General features: G+C 43.8%; 1 protein-coding gene across 1 annotated transcript; it reads right to left on the bottom strand.

Annotated features, from left to right (window-relative positions):
- Window positions 1-202: 202 nt before the first annotated feature.
- Window positions 203-20,123, bottom strand: LOC149331984 (retinoblastoma-like protein 1). The gene is made up of 15 exons (XM_089556989.1): window positions 19,790-20,123; window positions 18,256-18,337; window positions 16,920-17,060; window positions 13,846-13,928; window positions 10,826-10,946; window positions 9,651-9,749; window positions 8,766-8,883; window positions 6,795-6,937; window positions 5,165-5,344; window positions 3,855-3,926; window positions 3,639-3,741; window positions 3,441-3,475; window positions 3,104-3,160; window positions 2,551-2,712; window positions 203-1,733 (listed from the first exon to the last, which is right to left on the bottom strand). Exons 1-15 carry the CDS (start codon window positions 19,978-19,980, stop codon window positions 1,545-1,547), a joined length of 1,776 nt encoding a protein of 591 aa, XP_089413115.1. The 5' UTR covers window positions 19,981-20,123; the 3' UTR covers window positions 203-1,544.
- Between the last annotated feature and the right edge of the window lie 242 nt (window positions 20,124-20,365).

Genomic DNA, 20,365 nt, shown 5'->3' with positions numbered 1-20,365 from the left:
TGATCTGTTCTCCTCTGCTCTTTCTCCTGACATCTTCTTGCAATATTTAATTTGTTGCTCTTCTTCAATCTCCATTTCCTCACATTTTTCTGTGGTTTGGGCAAGAGTCTTTATCACGACTTCAATCCAGCTGTTGCGGCTTGGTTGAAATCCCTCGGGCAACATAAGCACTTTGCATATACGTGTCCATTGAAATGTGAAATGAATATCAAATATTTTATTCACATGGGGTATACAGGAATGCACTGGGACAAAACAAAGAACCTAATGACGACAGACTTCTCGTAAACCAAACCACAGCAACCACCTACAAATGCTCCCAAAAAGAAAAACTAATCCAGCTCCGCTTCTCCTGGATGTCAAAGGAGTGTCATGACACAAAATGTAAATTGCACTGAAATTCGCAGTGGAACCAAAAAACACACTGCCTGTTTTTTGCACAGCATGATCAAGACAAAAACTCGCACACAAAGAACTGCGATATGCATGCTAAACTGCTGTACTACAAATGCCTTGGCACAATCCTGATTGTCTCACATGACACATCACATGAACAACATACCACTGAACATGCAGGGCTGACTAGACAAAAAGTATACATGCCATCTTTTGCTACAGCAGTAAAAAAAAAGCTAACAAATCTCATTGCATGAAATAAAGCACCGATGAAGAGTGCGAAAGCAATGCCCAGACAACGCATTTGAACGGGCTGCTTTTTTTTTGTCGCACATGCTTTTGCACACACAGACACAAACATGAAAAAACAAGTGAGAAAACTAACCCACATCAAAGACAAAATGTAGAATGTATGAGACACGGGGAAAACAAAATGCAGTGTAAATATGGTATGTAAAGAGACTCTGCTAACAATGCTGATGGTGTTGTACATGTTGTAATGCATGCATGCGATGAATTGTAACATAAGGCGAATTAGCTTCTTATGCTGACAGGAAAAAAGACATGCAGGAACTAAGACATCCTGAATTCCAGAAGCTGTGTCAGTTTACGATAAAGAAAAAAAAAAGGCTTTATAACCGGGACAGGTTTAAAACCTGGTGCTTTAATTTAGCACATCAACCGCCTACTCCTTTGGAGAGACACGAGACAAAGCACGAAGGTTACATGACCGGGAAAGGTGATTATATTAGTGCAACTGCACACAGCAAGCATGTGACCTTAGAGGTACGCTGAGCATCTTGTGTGTGTCAGAACAAACAACTTCCTTCAAAACCCCCGCCCTTCCCATACTCCCTTTTCCTTACATAAGTTACTTCATAAATAAAGGCTTTCCTTTTGTGTCCTGCGAAAGACGTGACAAAATCCAAACGTGCAGCACGGCCGACCCACAGTCTTTCTTTTCAAGCTTGCATTCTGAATGAAAAACCATTCAACAAGACACGTGTGCACAAGTCTACCGAAGCAGCCCTCCACTCCAAACAAAAACCAACAACACATGACAGGACATACGACAATGATGACAGCAGCTCATCACAAGGCAGACAAAGGTGCCCAAAGACATGACCTTGGAAGCCCTGCACTCTGGCTTATTTTCCTGAATCGTCACCCTTGCCATCAACAGCCTGGCGGTCCTTCATCACCGCCATAATTTTTTCATCGAAGAGCCGCTTTGCAGGGGGAGCACCGCCATCTTCTGCTTCATCGCCTTCAAGCAGGATGCGCCTTTTCACGTTCTCGACACCCTGGACCACCAAGCGGTTGATCTCGTGCAAGTCCTACGGGAGATTTGCAGAAACAATAAAAGGCCTATTACAGAAAACATGACGTATCAAGTAATTCAACTAACTCGCTGTGGGCTCTGCTATGGTTGAAAACTGTATCCTTGGTTTTTATCGATGGATTACCCCCCATCCTGATGTGGGGATTACCCCGATCTTCAGAGACAATGTCAGCCTTTAAAATAAACAGTCATTAGCAATTACTGCAAAGGACAGACAACCGCTAAGGGGCACAAAGTTAAGGTCAGAAAGAAAGGTTAACAACCACGGAACCTAACAGCTGACGATGGGAGCCCTGTGCCTTTCCTGAGAACATTTTCCTACAAAATAACGAAACGGCATGTTTACCAATTCAAAATAGCTGAATAAAAATTATCCGAAGTTTATGCACAAGAGGAAAATGAAACTGTGCGCTGCAGAATGGGTTAGTGTGAAAGTGGGTCCTCAGCTGAAGACAGGGCAGCAGCATTCTCTTTCAAAGTCAAGTCAACCCTGTATTAAACAAGGTGACACAGTAAAGAACCCCAGGTGGTCGAAATTTCCGGAGCCCTTCACTACGGCGTCCCTCATAGCCTGAGTCGCTTTGGGACGTTAAACCCCCATAAACCAAACCAGTAACCCACACTTTGAAAAGCAAAGCATAGCATACAGACACAATGTGCCTTTATCACTGTCAAACAGTGAGAGAGAACTGCTATAACAAGTCCCATGAAGGCGCGCTGGTTCAAGCCTGACAGAGGTGCTTAAACAAGCACAAACAACTCACTGTCATAACCTTACTTTTCCCTGACAACATGGCTCAGCACGAACTTACCTTGGCTGGACTCTGGTTGAAATGGTAGGCCCGCCGGTTGGGTGAGGCAACATAGGCGTTGGGCCTCAGTGGTGACACGAAAACGTTGGGTGAAATCTCAACTTTTGGCAAGGTGACTGCGCTCTTAGTCTGTGGCAGTGGTGTGAGGCAAATGGTCTCGTCCTGCAATAAGTAATTTATATCTCATTTGGCAGCATAATGGCAGCAGGAAGACATGTGCAGCACATGCTGGGCAATGGGAATACATGTAGCATGATTAAGTGATTTCGCTAACATCACTGATGCACGCCGACGGCAGATGGCCATGGGTGATAACTGCAGAGCAAGCGGCAATGCGGTACCAACAGCACAACAATAACTGCACACTCAAGAACCATGCTCGATAACAGTGTGCTCAAACGAAAATCTAATGTTGCTGTTCACTAAAATGTTTCACATTCATTTTATTAAACAATGGAAAGGCTTGTTACACATTCACATCAAAGCTGTTTAATATTTTAGCTGTTTAAAAAAAGTGTTTTCTACAAGAAGAAAAGAATAAAAACTGGCATACCTTATTTGAACCTGGAGCAAATTTCATGACGTACGAGGTCATATCTTTTCTGTAGACCTAGAAGCAAGACAATAAAGGATACCATTCAGAGTACATTAACTGAGATGATTCAAGAGTATTAATACGCAACAGAGATAGTGCCAGGCATGCTGTGTTGAGTCTCGTTCTTATTTCACACAGAAACACATCTACAACCGCCAAATTCGCCACACAGTTGGCGGCAATTTGCAAAAACTGACAGTCATTTGGTAAAGAGACAATCGGTATGCCAGGACAGGAAGCAAGTTCCAGAGCGGGGTAAGTTTCGGCAAATCTAGGAAATGATGATAAGGCTTACGTTGTTGTAAAACATGATGATATCTGCTGTTTCCACTGAAAAAAAAAAAAGAAACAAGCAATGCATGAACATAACGCAACGTTTTCTTCTAACTGCTACTGCACATTGACAAAATAACATTCCACCCTGAACTCTTGAAGATGATGCTTATGATGATTATGAATAAGGTGGTAATGCATGATGATCAACAGATTTTACCTTTAGTGTTTTTGCATGCACCATAAGGCTTTGAGTCGCAGCTCGCACACTTGTCAAAGCGACCGTGAGCTGGGACGGTCGCCATGTAGACCTCACGATACACCTACAGCATTCAAACAAAAGGGAAAAAAGCAAAATAAAAAAAATAAACAGGTCCACACATAGAAGTGACACGTAAAACTCTGCCAAGGTCGTCACTCAGATACGACTACTCACGTGGCTTTTCTTCTGATACTGGTCTCGGTAACGCTGAAGAATGTCTTGAAACTTGGTGTCAACTTTGGTGACCTAGAAGGCAATGGCAATGCCTATCAATGTCCTACCGTAGCTTTTCTTTCTTGACATTTATTACACACAACTGCATTATTGCAGTTATAATACTGTAGGGTATAATAAATGCACTATTAGATTTGGCATAGCTGTTGAGTATCTGAACCGTAGGCAATCGCACATGAAACACGCAGTGCCGAACAGCGGCGGCGTTTGCCCTCAGCTCAGTCTAAGCGCACAGCTATAAGAATCTACAACTTGATGCCACCGCCCAAGGCTCTGCTCGAGCGGCACTTTTAGTGAAATTTTTTTAGGAGAAACTTTATGTGTTTCAAACAATAAAAATGTAAAATATACTGTCTCTACTGACAGCTTCAAATGCTAGTGGCCTGTCCAGTGCAAAAATTACTAACGGGTGGAGGGTGCTGAGGGTGGAGGGCTGAAAAAATAAATGACAATGTACAGGTGCCGTCAAAAGTAAATGGAAGGCAATATTAACGAAAAAATTTAATCATTGCCCGCTCAATTCATGCATCCTTGAATACATATCTGCGGACTAATTGTGATTGTGCGAATTGCACTGTGCACCAACAAACATGGACCATTATGCTTTAGATTTAAAGAAATTAAATTTTTTTGACAAAGTCCCCTTCCATTTACTTTTGACGGCGACTGCACACAGCAGTACTACATTAATAGTACACTTTTACAAAATATGCAACAAAAATGAAAAATACAGGAGACAGACGCTGCTCTCATCCACTGCCGCTAAACTCACCCCCTCCATGAATGCTGCGCAACTTTCTTTTTAGTTTTTTTTTTTCCTGTCCGTTCTACTCTTTGTACTCTCCTCTACTTTCCTCCTGCCATACTTTCCTTCTCCACTTTACTCCACGGTACTCTCCTCCTCTGCTCTCCTCCTCGGTTGCTCTCCTCGCGCTTTCTTCGCTATCTTCGTACTTTCATCCGTCACTTTTCTCCACATTCGCTCTGCCGGTTATGCCAAAGCCGATGCCGACACTCGACCGATGAACGGGCAGTTAAGAGCTGTGCTTTAAACCGCCTAGTCAATTAACAATGACTAGCTGAGAATGAAACAGCCTGCTGTAAGCACTTACAGTATGGTCAGTCCCATTATAGTGGGTAAAGGAAAGACAAGGGTTGAGGCATGCATAGATTTAGCTCTTTGGGAAACCCAGAACAAGAATCCCCAGACGAGTATGACACAGTACTAAGAAGTAAAGAAGCAGCCTCACCTTTGCGACAATGTAGATTGCACACAGCAGGAGTTGGTCCAGGTGGCGGTTCCTCATGAGTTTGGTGCAGTGCACCAGCGAATGCTCAAAGCAGGTCCAGATTTTGCTCTGGAGGTCCATCCCCTCAATGGGCAGCCTTGCACACATGTTCTGAAGACGCATTCCAGCCAAGTGGTACACCTGTTCCAAACCACGAGAGACAGTGTGCAGCCAAACTTTAAAAAAAAAGAAACCTAGTATATCCACAGCTAACAGGCACCCACAACAGACTTGTCAAGCCCCATTAAAGGGACACCCAGGACAAAGTGAAGTTGGCCTGTATGGATAAGTTGCCATGCTTTAATGACAAAGAGTATACTGTCGCTGAAAATAGAGATTTCATAAGCATGAAAAGGTCACAAAATGATACAAGTGTCACCACGGCCGGCCAATTTTGCAAGTGAACTGCGGTGTGGCGACAAACTTTTAATGCATTAGCATTAGAACCCCCATGTTGGAAAATCTGTCCGCCTGAAGCCTCAGCTGGCAGGTGAGAAAGTGGAGAAAGGGGAATCCCCGTTCCAGTTTCAGAGGAAAGGAGGGAGACGGAAGGTGAAGAGTGGGTGAAAGATGGTGAGTAGTGGGTGGGGGGCAGTGGAGATAAGGTACAGCGTGTCCCACTCTGATTGCTGGATTGGATCAAGAGAGTGAAGCAGGGGTACAACGTGTCACACTTTGACTGACAAACTGGATCAACGTCACGCACTTGCATGGCTCGACACCGTCAGCGGCAGCGGATGCTCCGTCTAGGGAGGCAACAATAATGCTGACACATACTCTTCTCATCAATAAGCATGTCTTTTGCTGCCAAAAACACATCAACACACCCAAACAGAGCCACGAAATTGATTTTTACTTAGAATAAAAGTTGAATGGACTTGTCTTCGGTGTCATATTAAAGACCTACGGCACTCTTTCACTACACACTGCATGCAAGATCACGCCGCAGAACACAAAAGCGAAACCTTCAACGCTAACGTTCATGGGCCTCTGAAAGCAGCACATACCAATACCGGCACCTGCTTCTCCATTGACAAGCACCCATCTCTTGCTCCCCTCTCCAACAATCTACATGTGATGCGACTTTCAATAATACTCCCAATTAAAAAAGAACGGGAAAGAATGACCCATGTACATCCGTATTAGATAAATTGGTGGACACTTAAGTTCGCCTTACAGGGTATGACGCGATAGCATTTACACAGACACAGACACTGTTCTTTGTTCACAATGGCAGAATCAACCGCAACAAAGTAACCGTATTTTGCAGGTTCTACAATGAGAAATTAAATACTTTTCTTTTTTCTCTCTTTCAGAGGTGCATCAGACAGCGACAGAAGTTTATTGGCATTTACTCCTTCTTCTGTATTGTTATTAGAATTTTATATTCATTTTACAGCTTGCCATAATGTCATATACTATGACACCAACTATTGTGACCCTTATTCTGCTGACTGTGACACCCACTGCTGCCCAAGATGCAGCATCAAAACTCACAAGCTGAAATTGTAAAACGATAAAAACCTACTAATTTCAAATAACGTTAATAAGTTGTGCACACCATTCAGGGCCCATCAGTCATCGTTAGTACCTTTCGGAAGAAAATGACCAGCGCACGGGGCAATGACGGTGGCCTGTTTTCCTTGGAAACCTTGGACGTCGATGGTCCTGAATCACCGGCCACAGGTGCCGAAGTCTTGCCTTGGCTTCTGGTGGCACAGCCCTCGCGCACCGCTGGAAAGCAAGCACACCAGGTGTAGCCACAAGCTGCTATACTCTATACATGTGGAATTTACTGTGCACTGCATCCAGCCTGTCTCACACAGAAATCGTAACTATTCCTCTGGGCACATCCTTTCAGACTCCAGATGTTTCGATTCCATGTGTATAAATTAAAGTTCTCACTGCGGACAAGGGTGCAGGGGAGCGAAGTTCAGCATCCCAAGAAACAAGATGAACATTTGTGGAAGGTAAATTTGCACTGTGTGTCACATTTTATCACCAACAACTAAACTACATCCACTGCAGGACAAAACCTCTTTATATCCCTCCAATTAAACTTGTCCTGTGCCAACTGCAGCCACCTTATCCCCGCAAACTTTGTAACCTCTTCCGCCCGTCTGACCCTCTGACACCCTCCAACCCCCTATGCATGCTCTCTCTTGAGAGACCACCTGCATTACCTTAAACGAACACTGGTTATCTTGCCCTCACATTAAATGCCCTGCCCATTTCTTCTAGAATTCAAATAGGACATCATTAATTCTCAATTGTTTTCTAACCCACTCTACCCTCTTCCCATCTCTTAACATCACTTCTATCATTTTCCTTTTCACAGCTCACTGCAATCTCTTAAACGTGCACTGAAGAGGAATCTGAACTTGTCTTTTTGCCGGGGGAACTCGATCTGCACGTTCCAAGCATTCTTAGAAACTGCGACTTATTGCCCTGTGTGGCCGACTTCCCTAATTAAATCGAATTAGCGCCCGGCTCCCGCCTTTTTTTTTTAATTCCGCCTCGTACGGTGGGCGGAGTCGACCAACGCGGGGAGTGCCTTTCAGCCAGCTCCGTGGAGGCTTTGCTTCCGCTTCATTTTGTTTTTTAGGTTTCCGCGAATAAATAGTTTCATTTGCAGATAATATAACCGCAAAATAAGCCCGCATAAATAAAAATACGCACGGACTATTTGCTTCTACGGATTACTACGTATTACTCCGCCGATGGCAGAGCGGCAAGCCGCCACGGGACTGGGTGAAAGGCTCTCCCCGCGTTGGTCGACTCTGCCCACCGTACGAGGCAGAATTAAAAAAATAAAGGTGGGAGCCGGGCGTTAATTCGACTTAATTAGGGAAATCGGCCACACAGGGCAATAAATCGAAGTTTCTAAGAATGCTCAGAACGTGTAGATTGAGTTCCCGTGGCAAAACAACGAGTTCAGATTTCTCTTCAGTGCACCTTTAATTTAATTTCAAGCCTTTTTGTCAGCATTTACAGCCTGACAGGTGTCACACCTACAATGAAACAAATTGCGTTTTAGTCTTATCTCACACAGTAGTCAATTTCAGATAGTTCAAACAAACACCTCTAACTCAATGAGCTAATTGTTATATGTAATACGGAAAACATATGTTTTCCGCATGTATACATGTCAAAGAGCTAATTTTCAACTGTTTCCTAACCCACTCTACTCTCTTCCCATCTCTTAACATCACTCCTACCATTTTCCTTTTCACAGCTCACTGCAATGTCTTAATTTAATTTCAAGCCTTTTTGTCAGCATTTACAGCCTGACAGGTGTCAGACCTACAATGAAAGAAATCGCGTTTTTGGCTTATCTCACACAGTAGTCAATTTCAGATAGTTCAAACAAACACCTCTAACTCAATGAGCTAATTGTTATATGTAATACGGAAAACATATATTTTCCGTATGTATACATGTCAAAGAGCTACTTGTTATATGTAATACAGAAAACACGTTTTCTGTATGTACACGTCCTCCATTCATACATGTTTTCCGTCTGCATATGTTAATTATGGAAAAGTTTTTTTCAGATAATTACCTGGTTTCTTCAACTCAGCACTGCCCTGGCCACTGCTCGAGTCACCCGGAGGGGCTGTCTTGCCAACATTATTCTCAGTGCATTCCTGAACTCTCTCAATCTGACGACCCGGCTGCACCTGTTCGACAAAATCAGCAATGATGAAACACGCAACTAGTATGGCTGTGCTAGAATCCAGAATTATTGTCGTCGCCAGCACAAAATGTTAACCCTGTAATCCCCAGTGCACCACATAAGATACAAACAACAAAAATGAGAACAGTTTTTGTTTCTACTTGTGAAAGTGCACCAACTGCTGACAGCATTCTAGATGAAGCATTTTCCAACATATTTATCGAGACAAGGCCAAAGCGTCACCTACCAGAAAAGCAGGAACAGAGGAAACAAAGAACTCCTTGAAGGTAACTCATGGCAAAAGCAAACTCTAACAGCAAAACAACCTAAAACTGCCATGAGCCCACTGCCACATTGGCAGTGGATGGAATAATTTTGAAATCAGCCAAAATTTTTTTATGCACCTGGGAACGTGAGTGCAGTTTTACCGTTCTTAAAACAGTAGAAATTATTATAACTGGCTAATTTCAACTTGCAAAAACTGTCTTTATAACGAAATCAGTTTTTTTGCATTTTTTCAATGTAGCTGCTTTGTTCACAGCTTTTATCTGATGTTGTCATTGCCTTGGAACCCTGGGGTCAAAGTCAAAAACACTGAAGCAGTAAATAATGCTGCTGCCAAAAGGAGTTTCAGCGGCTATGCAGAAAAAAAAATCACGATTAATTAAGGGTAGACACTGGCCTTTAGGATTCAGATCATACATTTTAAATGTGGCAAACAACGATTTATTAGCAGATTTTGGAAATAGTAACACTTATTTCAAGACAAACCTCTTCAAACGTGGGCACGGACTGTCCAGGGAGCACCATGGCATTCCACAAAGGCGAGTTGGCCTTCCAAGCGAGGCACTCCACGATTTGCTCTTCAACCTGCAAGACCCGAGAGCCTCACCTGTTGGTTTCCAGGCAGAATGGCAGCATGCCGGTCTTAATAACAACATATTATTTCATTTATAATTTTTTTTTTCACACCCACTGCTAAAATTCACTTAGCTTCCGGGTGGACTGAAGCTTTCATACAAAGTACCCGGAGTGACAGACAATCCCAGAACACCCTTTTCTTTCAAACTGACCTTTCAGATATGTCCTCACTATATCCTAACAGAGCATCCCAAATGAGAATGCCCTCAAGATTATAATAAAGCTTGTTGGATGCTCCGAGGACAAGCACTCACTGAATTCCCTTCAAACATTATTCAAACGATGAGATCACAACAAATCGTGACAAGTTAATCTAACATGCTCCACGTGCTAGCATAAGTGCACATATAATTAAAATAATTTCAACTGTAGCAATAAAATGGAGCCTTGGTCATGTGGCCAGCTGTGCCAGCAAGGCATACCATTTGATGGTAGCCAAAGCTCTGAAATAGCTGCCATTCGTTTATCACTGACCGTTTATCACTTCAATGCCCCCTTGTTTTGTGCGCAACATTCTTCTGCTTTCAATCGAGACCAACTAGCACATGTGCATGCACCAATTCTCACTGCAGCCTGTAGGTAAGCACGTGGCTGGCGGTTTCAATGCTCACCTTTTATAGCTTTTTTGGGGGCTGCCACACTGTTTTAAAAAGGCGGGGGGGGGGGGGGGGGGGGGTGCTACGGAAGATAAGAAGTGCTTTTAGGCCTCCACGCTGGCGGAAAGCACAAATTTTTCAACTACAGGGCTAAATTTACAGCGCCTCCTCACTCGTTCTAAGCTGCGCTGTCACGTTTGTTCGTTGTGTCGAGACATAGTGCTTTTGCTCTAATAGACAGTTTGATAGCAGCATCACACTCGTTCATAAAAAGTGAGCTTACCTTATAACCGCGATCGTCATTATTGGGCTCGACTATATAAATGTGCATTCGGTGGCCTGCGTAGCTCTTGGCATTAGGAAAGCTGTTTTTAGAACAGCCCCATGGACTCCCCACAGAATGAAGGGGGTAAACAAGCAACTTCTCACGTTGTTCAGATGCTTGACGACTTCGCGCCACAAGCTCTTCTCGCAGCGAATCACAGGCTCGATGACCTTCAAGAAGTGGTACGGCATCAAGTCGAACACCTCCAAGATCCAGGGAAACTCCCTGTGGCCACGCAATGTGAATGCATTACATGAAAGATTCTACTGCCACACAACACATATCACAGCCTCAAGAGGAATGGAAATGTACACTGTTATCTTGATCTTTCCACATTTTTCTCCTACATGCTTGTCTACAACAAAGGTGTGTGGCTGAATGAAATGTTCTTATCAACTCTGTTCTCTGAGCACAGGAAGGAACAAGAACACTGCAGAATCATTTGCAGCTTCATTCTTTCAGTTCTGCCCAATGAAAAACTTCACTCGTACAAGACAGCTGTCTCACCTAAACAGTCAAAGACACATTCAACAACTGTCACGAAATCTCCAAACTCCATTTGCATATTTTTTGCCTTCTGCAGATGCATACATTTAACTTTCTCTTCAGAAGCACCTACAACACGAGGCTCACACATTTTCCTCGACTGATGGCATCGCCACCAAATGATGTGGGATGCACGACCAACTGAAATAACTGTAAGACAGGTTCATTTTGTACATTTGATGAGCACCAGTGTGCTTGTTGGGTACTAGATCTTTTTTGTCTTTATTTTTGGCAGCAGTTTACCCAAAACAAGCTCTTTTCATCTTTTTTTCAAGTTTCCTGAACTTTTCATAGAAGTGTGCCATTATAGTGGACTATATGTTACCCAACTGCACTCAGATAAAAATCACAATGAACAAAAATGGCAGCCAACCAGACACTCAAAGTCATCCAATCTGATGATTGTTAATCACACACTAAATGAGTTGCTGCCGAGCTTTCGTCTGTTTCACAGGCACACACTCTAACCAGAAAAGAGTAAAAAAAAAGGGATTAAGGGTGCAGTGAAGAGGAATCTGAACTCGTCTTTCTGCCGCGGGAACTCAATATACCCGTTCTGAGCATTTAGAAACTTCGATTTATTGCCATGTGTGGCCAATTTCCCTAATTAAATCGGAATAACGTCCAGCTCCCACCTTTATTTTTTTTTTAATTCTCCGCGTACGGTGGTCGGAGTCGACCAACGCGTGGAGTGCTGTTCAGCCAGCTCCGTGGAGGCTTGCCTCTCTGCCATCGGCGGAATAATACGTAGTAATCCGTACAAGCAAATAGTCCGCGCGTATTTTTATTTCTGCGGGCTTATTTTGCGGCTATATTATTTGCGAATGAAACTATTTATACACGGAAACCTAAAAAACAAAATAAAGCGAAAGCAAAGCCTCCACGGAGAAAAAGCCTCCACGAAGCCTCCACATTACGACTGAGAATAAAAAACAATTAAAACCATTCCTTTCATCACGCTGGTGCCGCTCACAATAAGCTTTACCACTGAAACTCAGTCAAACATGTTAAGATCAAAAAAAACTTTTCTGCATTTCTGGCTCTTGAAGCCGTCGGCAGGAAGCCCTCTGCAAGATATTTGCCCTGAAAGTTTAGTGTCTGAATACAGCTAGTCATGCCACCCAGTATTCAGGTCATGCAACCACTGGGCCGTGGAAACAGCCATGTTAGGGGCAGAGTCTGTGGGTCAGTGGCAGACGAGCTCATCCTGCAAAATGATGGACAAATCGCAAGTTCACTCAGTTTACACTAGCCCTCCAGTACACTGGATGTGATCAGTCCATGGAATCTACTGTTTGCATTTCTGTCAATGAGCCTGAGAAAACCTTGCGAAATCCCCCCAGCAAAAAGAAACAGGAAAAAAAACGTGACCAAAAATTGCACTAAATTTAGGATTCTGAAGGCGTGGAAATGCTGCCAAGCTATATATCTGACCGCAACTTGTTGCGACTACGCCCTTCAGCCTAGCACTTTGATCTGTGTATTTGGAAGGGCTCTACGCTTGAAGAGAAAATAACTTTTGTTTTCTTACTATAGATCTTTTTATAACCTCCAGCTGTCATATCATATAGGACGGGCCAAGTGTGAACTGCAGCTTCACCAGAAAGGAACCAACAGTGATTTTCAGGACTAAAATTACAGCTTCAACGTGGTCTCTAACCACGTTATTAATGACTTGTAACAGAGCCCATCCAATATCGAATTACTAAACATGCTATTCTACCAGTACAACAAATTTATTATTTTCGTTTACTGCAGTATATTCACCATAACAGATTGTATGCCACTCTACCTGACAGGCCTGCCATAATGTACCATCTGAGAACACGAAAAAAACTTGTGCCCATCACTCGCACTAACTACGGAAAACAGAAATTAACTTTCCAGGTACCATCTGTCATTAACCAAACTTCACTAGAACGGGAATTCTTATCATCAACCAAGGTATTTAAAAAATGTATAAAAAAAATATTTGGAAGAGAATCCTGTTTAGTTTTGTGGCCTATACTCGCTATAATATGTTTTTGACTAGTCTTTGTTTCCATGAAAACATCCTGCGGCATAAAATTTGCATTCAATTCATGCTTGTTTGTGTCATATTGTTGTTATATTATTTGTTGTCATTGATGTATTTAATTCATGCTTGTTTATTCATATTGTTATTTTATTTGGTGTCATTGATTTACTCAATTCATGCTTGTTTGTGTCATATTGTTGTTATATTATTTAGTTTCTTTGTTTGTCCTGCATAGGCGCTAATGGTGCGTGCTGCCGCCTGTATCAGGGAGCCAAGGCCTAGTCAGGCCTACCGCCTTTTGCTTTGGCTTCCCCTTTATTTTTGGAAGAAAATAAACACCAAACCAAACCAAACCAAACCCAACATCTTGAATCCTCACAGTTATGAATGAGTTAATGCACAGATCTCCAGCGACTGCACGTATCTGCAAGAAAGCTGGCACCGCAAACCAAATTTGCCCTGCAATTTTCAGAGACATAGCTGTTTAGAACACACTAAAGCCCCTTACGATCCCTCCCTACTCTTTCGACAAGCCAAAGCAAGGAGTGAAAGCAGTGTTACCGCTGAGAGTTGTAGCAGAACATGACTATCTCCAGACAGCATGCAAAGAGTGGCCGCTGAAAAACACTGCTGCTGAGGTACGTCTGCAATGCGAGCAGGGAGAAGGAGAAACAACAACAGAACGCAAGTCAATCACATCCAATCGCATGATGACGAGTACAAAGAAATGCACAGTCATGGAAAAGCAGACAGGAAGTGAAGGAGCAATGACAAGAAAACTACTGGCGACTCCACGCAACGACCAGACCATTAACAAATATTAAAGGGACAGTGAGGAGAGCTCTATCAATATTTTTTTAAAACCAAAATCCGATAGTTCGGCATTTCATGGCTTTGTTGCCACTTGGCCGGCAGCGAAAAATGCATTTATTTCCAAGAAATTTGGATTCGAAGTTGAAAAAGTTTTTCCCGCCGCTCTGATTCAAACCTGGGATTCTCCTATGACGACACAGGACTAAGTGACGTGAAACATGACGTGCACATGACGTAACGCAGACTCCGCGATTTCTGACGGCCAGCAGTGCGGCCTGGCAGCAGCCGAAAACAAAGCTACCGCCGGCCGCACGTCGAAGACATCTATCGGCTATTGCGGCCGTCGCTACCGTTGCTTCGTTTACGTTTGCACCAGCGTTTTGCCAGCGTTACAATGAATCCCATCCTCGAAGTCGTCAACGAAGTTCTAGCAAATAGACACCTTTAGCATACCGTGTACCTTGTTACCTCTAGCGGAATACCGGGAGCCCGCCTACTGCCGGTGAGCAGGCGCTGATGGGTCCCGATACTGCAGGCGCGCGCGTAGCTGCCGGATACGTGGCGCCATCTGGCGACGTCAAGGAGATTTGCGCATGGATTTGCTGCGCCTCAGTGATTCATGGCTTCTCGTGTTTTAGTGTTTCTAGAACCATTGGTTCTAGCAACACTGTTTTGTCCTATGACGTCATCACACTTGTACTTGCGAGTTTGGCCTGTGGTGGCGATACCTGTATTTTGGTTCTTCCTCTTTTCTGCGTTACAAGAGCTTTGTTGTCAGTATGAGTGGCGTTTTTGAAATCAGGAGCTGGTATTCTGTCGATACAAGCCAGCTTCAATTTCTCCTCAGTGTCCCTTTAAGCTAAACGCGGCCACAAGAGTGCTTCTTACTGCACTGCAGTGATAACACTTGTGAAAGCACATTTGTGAAACTAAGAAAGGGAATCGTAATATAACAATTTCTTTGTGTGTGACAGCGGATAGATGGCGGGAGCACAGTTGCTGACTGATTTTTCGGACTCAGTAGGACACAAAAAATGGTCCCAATAATCAAACAGTCCAAAAAAATTCATCAATTTTAAAAAGTCCCTATACATAGATGAAATTGGCTTTAAAAATGCTGAGTTTACTAACGTAGTATGTGCACGCAAATGATGCAAAAATTTTCTGAACACGTCCTAAAAAACGCTACAAAGGTTACAACACACAATACATACTGTATATTGTCACTTATACATAGACCAGGCCCCCCATCACACATGCCTCACTGGCCAAAAAAGGAAAAAAAGTTGCCTCCAAATACAAGACAGCATACCCACTAACGTAACATAGTTCCTCGTGGGACAGCATGATGACGCACGCGCAGCTCAAGCAAGAAACGCGCAAGGATACAATCGCGAAGCCAGCAGTAGGAGGCAAAGGAGATAATGGGCGCTATAAAATGGCGCCCTCGTACGCAGCCCCTCTGACTAACAGCAAACCGGACAGCAAACGCTGCGGTAGTTTCAGATTCAGGTGCACACGCAACTGTTCGTCTCGAAAAGCGACTGCAAGCGCAAGCGAGCTGGGTAAATGGCACACAATTCATGCCCTCGCCACTCACACATTTCACAACCACACACGCAATGCAGCCGTACCGGTCTCCCCAAGCCTGCCTTACCCTCACCTGCGTGGCATGCTGGTGGTCTGGCGCAGAAGTTTTTTGAATCCAGGTAAGTTGGGGGTGCACAAATTACGCTAGTAAATGCAGTATCGTCAATTTTGCCATCTACCATGTTCCATTCACAAGCGATACATTAGCTTAGATATATGAGTCGAATCATGCTTCCGTCATGTCCGCCCTGCAAGTCTGCTGCACACACCACACACTGCCGATAATGACTGCGTGGCCCGGGGGTCATGCCGCGAGCCATGTCATGACATGACAAAAAGCGCATTTTGTCTCGTAGGCTTGTAATTCTAGTTCCAATACTGTAGAATAAAATGTGCCTTTGTGCACCGCCAGTTTTAGTATTGCTTTCAAAGCAATTTTAGAAAAAAACACGTTCAAACAAGTTTAAAATAAAAATAAAGCTATGCACAATTATTTCAGAAATTTCAGAAATTTTTTTGTAACTACTGCTTCAATGTATTCTTCGTGACAAGTTTCATTTAACATAGCTTAGATGATATCATTTCTACAGAATATTTTCTTAATACTACCCTACCTATGAAGAGATTTAAAGGGACTCCAAAGAGAGCTCCATCCAATTTTGTTCTCAGTAAAATTCGACTGTCTGCCTTTTCTTAGTTAGTTAGTTAGTTATATTGATTTTAATGGCGCAAAAGCAACTGAGGCTATGATGCACCAAACACAAGGTTAGAGTGTCTGCCTTTTCTTGTGACTCAGTTTATATTCGCTCAGCAACAGGAAAAGACATTTATTGCCGAGAAATTTGGAGTTAAAGATGGATTTTTTTCCCCACCATTCAATCAAAACTTGCGACGATGATGGCAAATGAGTCAGGGACTTCGTGATCACTGCCTGGAAGTAGAAGGCAGTACGGTCTAACCTCAGGGATTTGCAAACAAATAAGTCCCCCTAACTCGTGAGCTCGTGGGGTCAGATCCCACCCGTTGCATGCGGTCGCATTTTCTTTTTAATTTCTTGCGATCTATTTTATACCTAAAAAATAATTACGCTGCTAATTTCCCATGCTGATAGTCAATATCAAAAATTATTTTAAAAAAAAAACATTAGACTATGCTTTCCTGGGCTTTGATGACTGTTATGTTCGTTTGCAAGTATGATCTCTCACTGAGGCCAACAAAGCTGAAGCACTCACCAGCTGATTCGCATTTGATTTTGACTGTCGCAATTCAGCAGCCATGTTTTCCAACATTTTGTAGAACAGTGTCTCCCCTAAGCACAGCTGCCTGGGAGCCAAATCCTCATGCGTGTCGCCATTCTGCTGGTCAGGCGGGCACTGAGAGCAAAGATGAAATTATTGCACGGCACCTGAGATAACTGTAGGAATATGAATGACAAATAACCCCCCACAATTTGCGTTTGCGTCTCTCAAAAATTGAAAATTCTGCAACTGGTATGATCAAAGCACTCTGATACATATGACACGAACGTGGAGGGCATAGCTTGTTACCCTATGGACAAGAAATGGAAAGTCGCCTAATGACTTCTACAGGCAGTGCTTGTGCTCATTTGTTCTCATAGAGTTTCTTACTATTACCTAGAGGGAAAGCTGGCAAGCCGTCTATGGGAGTTTGCATGGAGACCCCAAGTGACCACCTCAGCCACCATGGGCGCTCAAAGCATCATGGGGCGGTGAGCTACTTGTTGCGGAACTGTAACTTTTGGCCAAAAAATAATAAAAAAATAAAGCTGTTTGATAGCTACAAACGTCCTAACATTCAATATCTTGTCTAATGATTGCAACAAACGAGCAGAAAAGCATTTAAGTGCAAAGTTTGCCTAAAATAAGAGATGACTAGCTTTCCTATTGGCCAAGTGATGAACACTAAAAAAACTAATATTTCGTAATTAACAGGCGCACTTTTAAAAGTAAATATGTTTTCAAAAAAAATGTTGTTGTTTAGATACTTTAAGAGGTTTTTTAATGGCATTTCGGAAGAGTAAAACCTTTTATTGGCGTCGTGTGTCGTCGCGTCTTCACTACTATGGCTTTTGCACACTGCGTTCGCGCGAAAGTCGTCTGCGCACACACGAACTACGTTCACTACGTTTTCGGAATGAAACGCCTTAGTACTGCCACTCTGTGATCCCGAAAAACTACGACTGTGCCGCAACAAGTAGCTCACCGCCCCATGATGCTTTGAGCGCCCATGGTGGCTGAAGTGCAGCGCCGCCAGCTTTCCCTCTAGGTAGTAGTAAGAAACTCTATGTTTGTTCTAGAAAATTAAACCGTACACACAGTTTGTTCTTACTGTAACTATGCATCAGAAAGACTCAGCTTTACAAATGCCCAGACGCAATACTTCAAGGAGATTCACTGATCATTACAAATGGGTAAGTATGCTTGTTTGACTAATACCAACACAGAAAACTATACTGCTATTAAACTTCAGCAAGAAGAAACCCCACAATTTGAAACAGCTGGGATGAACAAGTCATGACAGAAATAAAAGGTGCGGCAGCCAGCTTACCTGGGCACATGCAGCACAGAACTTTTCGCCCATCAATTTTATGGTCTCCGTAATGTTGGATGCAAGTGAGGGGCCACATGTGCTGGGCAAAATTGGAGAAAAAAAGTAATATAAGTCTCCCCTGCATAGACGTATTATGGGAGGCTGAAATTCAAGCAATTAGCAGCAGTGCCATGAACCACGACAGGAATAGGTCATTATGCCAATAATCATATTATTATTAGACTGCCCTTTTCCCAATGTTCCCAATGAATGCAAAAAAGGATATTGCAGCTTTGCATCGTTTTTCTCTTGTTTACAGTAATAGTAATAACAATGTCTGTATATGAGGAAAGAAAAGGCACAGTAACTGTCTCACTCTCGATAGACACCAAGAGTGAGACGGCGCATTGAGGGGTGGGATGGAGATTTAAGGGAAACAATAAGTGAGCTCAGAGATGCAAGTGGTGACTCGGCAGCCTTTAGTCAGGGGTACCCTTTCCAACTGGAAAAGCACTTTACCGGCTGAATTCCCAGCTGGAGTGACATTTTCCAGCTGGGAGTGGAAGAAATCCAGCTGGAGCTGCTTCCAGCTGGAAGCTTTACAACTGGAGCTAACCGCAAATGTAAATTTTCCAGCTGGAAGCATGGACTGCTCCAGTTGGACACGATTTCCGGTTCAATAATCAAGTCGAAAAGAGATGTCATTCCCGTTGGAACTGAAAGTTTCCAGGTGGAAAAGTACGGGTACCAGTTCGACAATCCAGCTGGAAACGTGACACCGCGAAGGAAAGCTCAGGATTAATTTCGAGCCATTGTGGTTCTTTAAAGTGCACCGAAATCGCGCAGCACACGGGCGTCTTATATGCATTACGCTTCTGCCAAAACGCAGCCGCTCGCGTCCTCGGGCTATGCAGCCACGCGCTTAACGACCGAGTCACCAAGGCGAGTTTTTGTCGGTCATCGCAATTAAAGAATTTCTTTGTTTATCCGTTCATTTTCGCCCGAAAGCCAAAAACGGAAACCGACAAAAACAATTTTTACTACGTACGCTGAGCATGCCAGCGTTCTTGTAAAATTGAGACCACCAGAATTTCAAGATAGTTTAGATGTGGGCCACAGTTTTACTCGCACACAGATCACGAGATGTAGCCCGTGTAGCCCCCCGATTATTCTTCCCGTTAACCTCCCTGCCTTTCCTCTTCTTCCTCCTCCTCCTCCCTTCAGTGCGACTGTAATCGAACGACGCAAATTTTATGACACCGTTTCCCACCTGGGGCGAACATATGTTCCCAGGAGCGTACGGTTTGGAACCTCGAAACAAAGGAGAATTCGTTTAATAGACGGCGTCAAAATACACAAAACACCGCGTCCACACACGGTGCGCATACGAGTGCACTTCTTTCAAGAGGCAGCGATTTAGCAATGAAAGCTTTCAGACTGGACGGTCAAGAGCAAAGCCAGGAAGGATGCAGAGACGAGAGATCACAACACCCGGACCCCGCCCTCTCAACCCACTCGCGAGCGGAAATAAACAAGCACAGACACTGCATACCTCAACAGATCCGTTAGCGTCTCGCTTGGAGTGTTTCTGCGGCCAGCCAAAAGGGACTGCAGCTTACTAACGCACTGCGTAGCCGTCGACAACGGGCTACGGTTGACGGCCTCACGGTTGTGCATGTCGTTGCGTCCCGTCGAAGGGGTCGGGAGCTGCGGTACTTCCGTCGTGTGCTGAAACAGCACCATGTCTCGAGATCTCCGTTCTCACTCCTCCTCGAATCCAGCCACGGGTGCAGGTATGAGCACGAGCTCTTTCGAACGCAAAATCGTTCCGGGCAGTATTCTAGCGCGTTCCTTCGTTCTATGTTTGAAAGGTCTCTAATCCGGCGCGAGCGCAGCGAGCGCGCGAGCCGCCGGTCGCGTCGGTTTGTAGAGTTTGTCACCAGTCGGCGCCTCGGTAGTTCCTCCGAGATTCGTTACTTAAGGCCAACTGAGGTCTCTGAGGATGGCAAGGTCTAAAATCTGCTAAAAAAGGCTAAAATCACGGAGGAAGAAATGCTAAAATCACAACAGCGCGCGTGGCGCCTTGATCATACTCATAAACTCCGCTTCCAGATCTGATAAGTCCTTG

The sequence above is a fragment of the Amblyomma mixtum genome, chromosome 8 (assembly GCF_055824585.1).
Source record: "Amblyomma mixtum isolate Tamu chromosome 8, ASM5582458v1, whole genome shotgun sequence".
NCBI classification, from domain to species: domain Eukaryota; kingdom Metazoa; phylum Arthropoda; class Arachnida; order Ixodida; family Ixodidae; genus Amblyomma; species Amblyomma mixtum.
The sequence above is the reverse complement of the archived record's forward strand: the minus strand, read 5'-3'. Positions and strand labels throughout refer to the sequence as shown.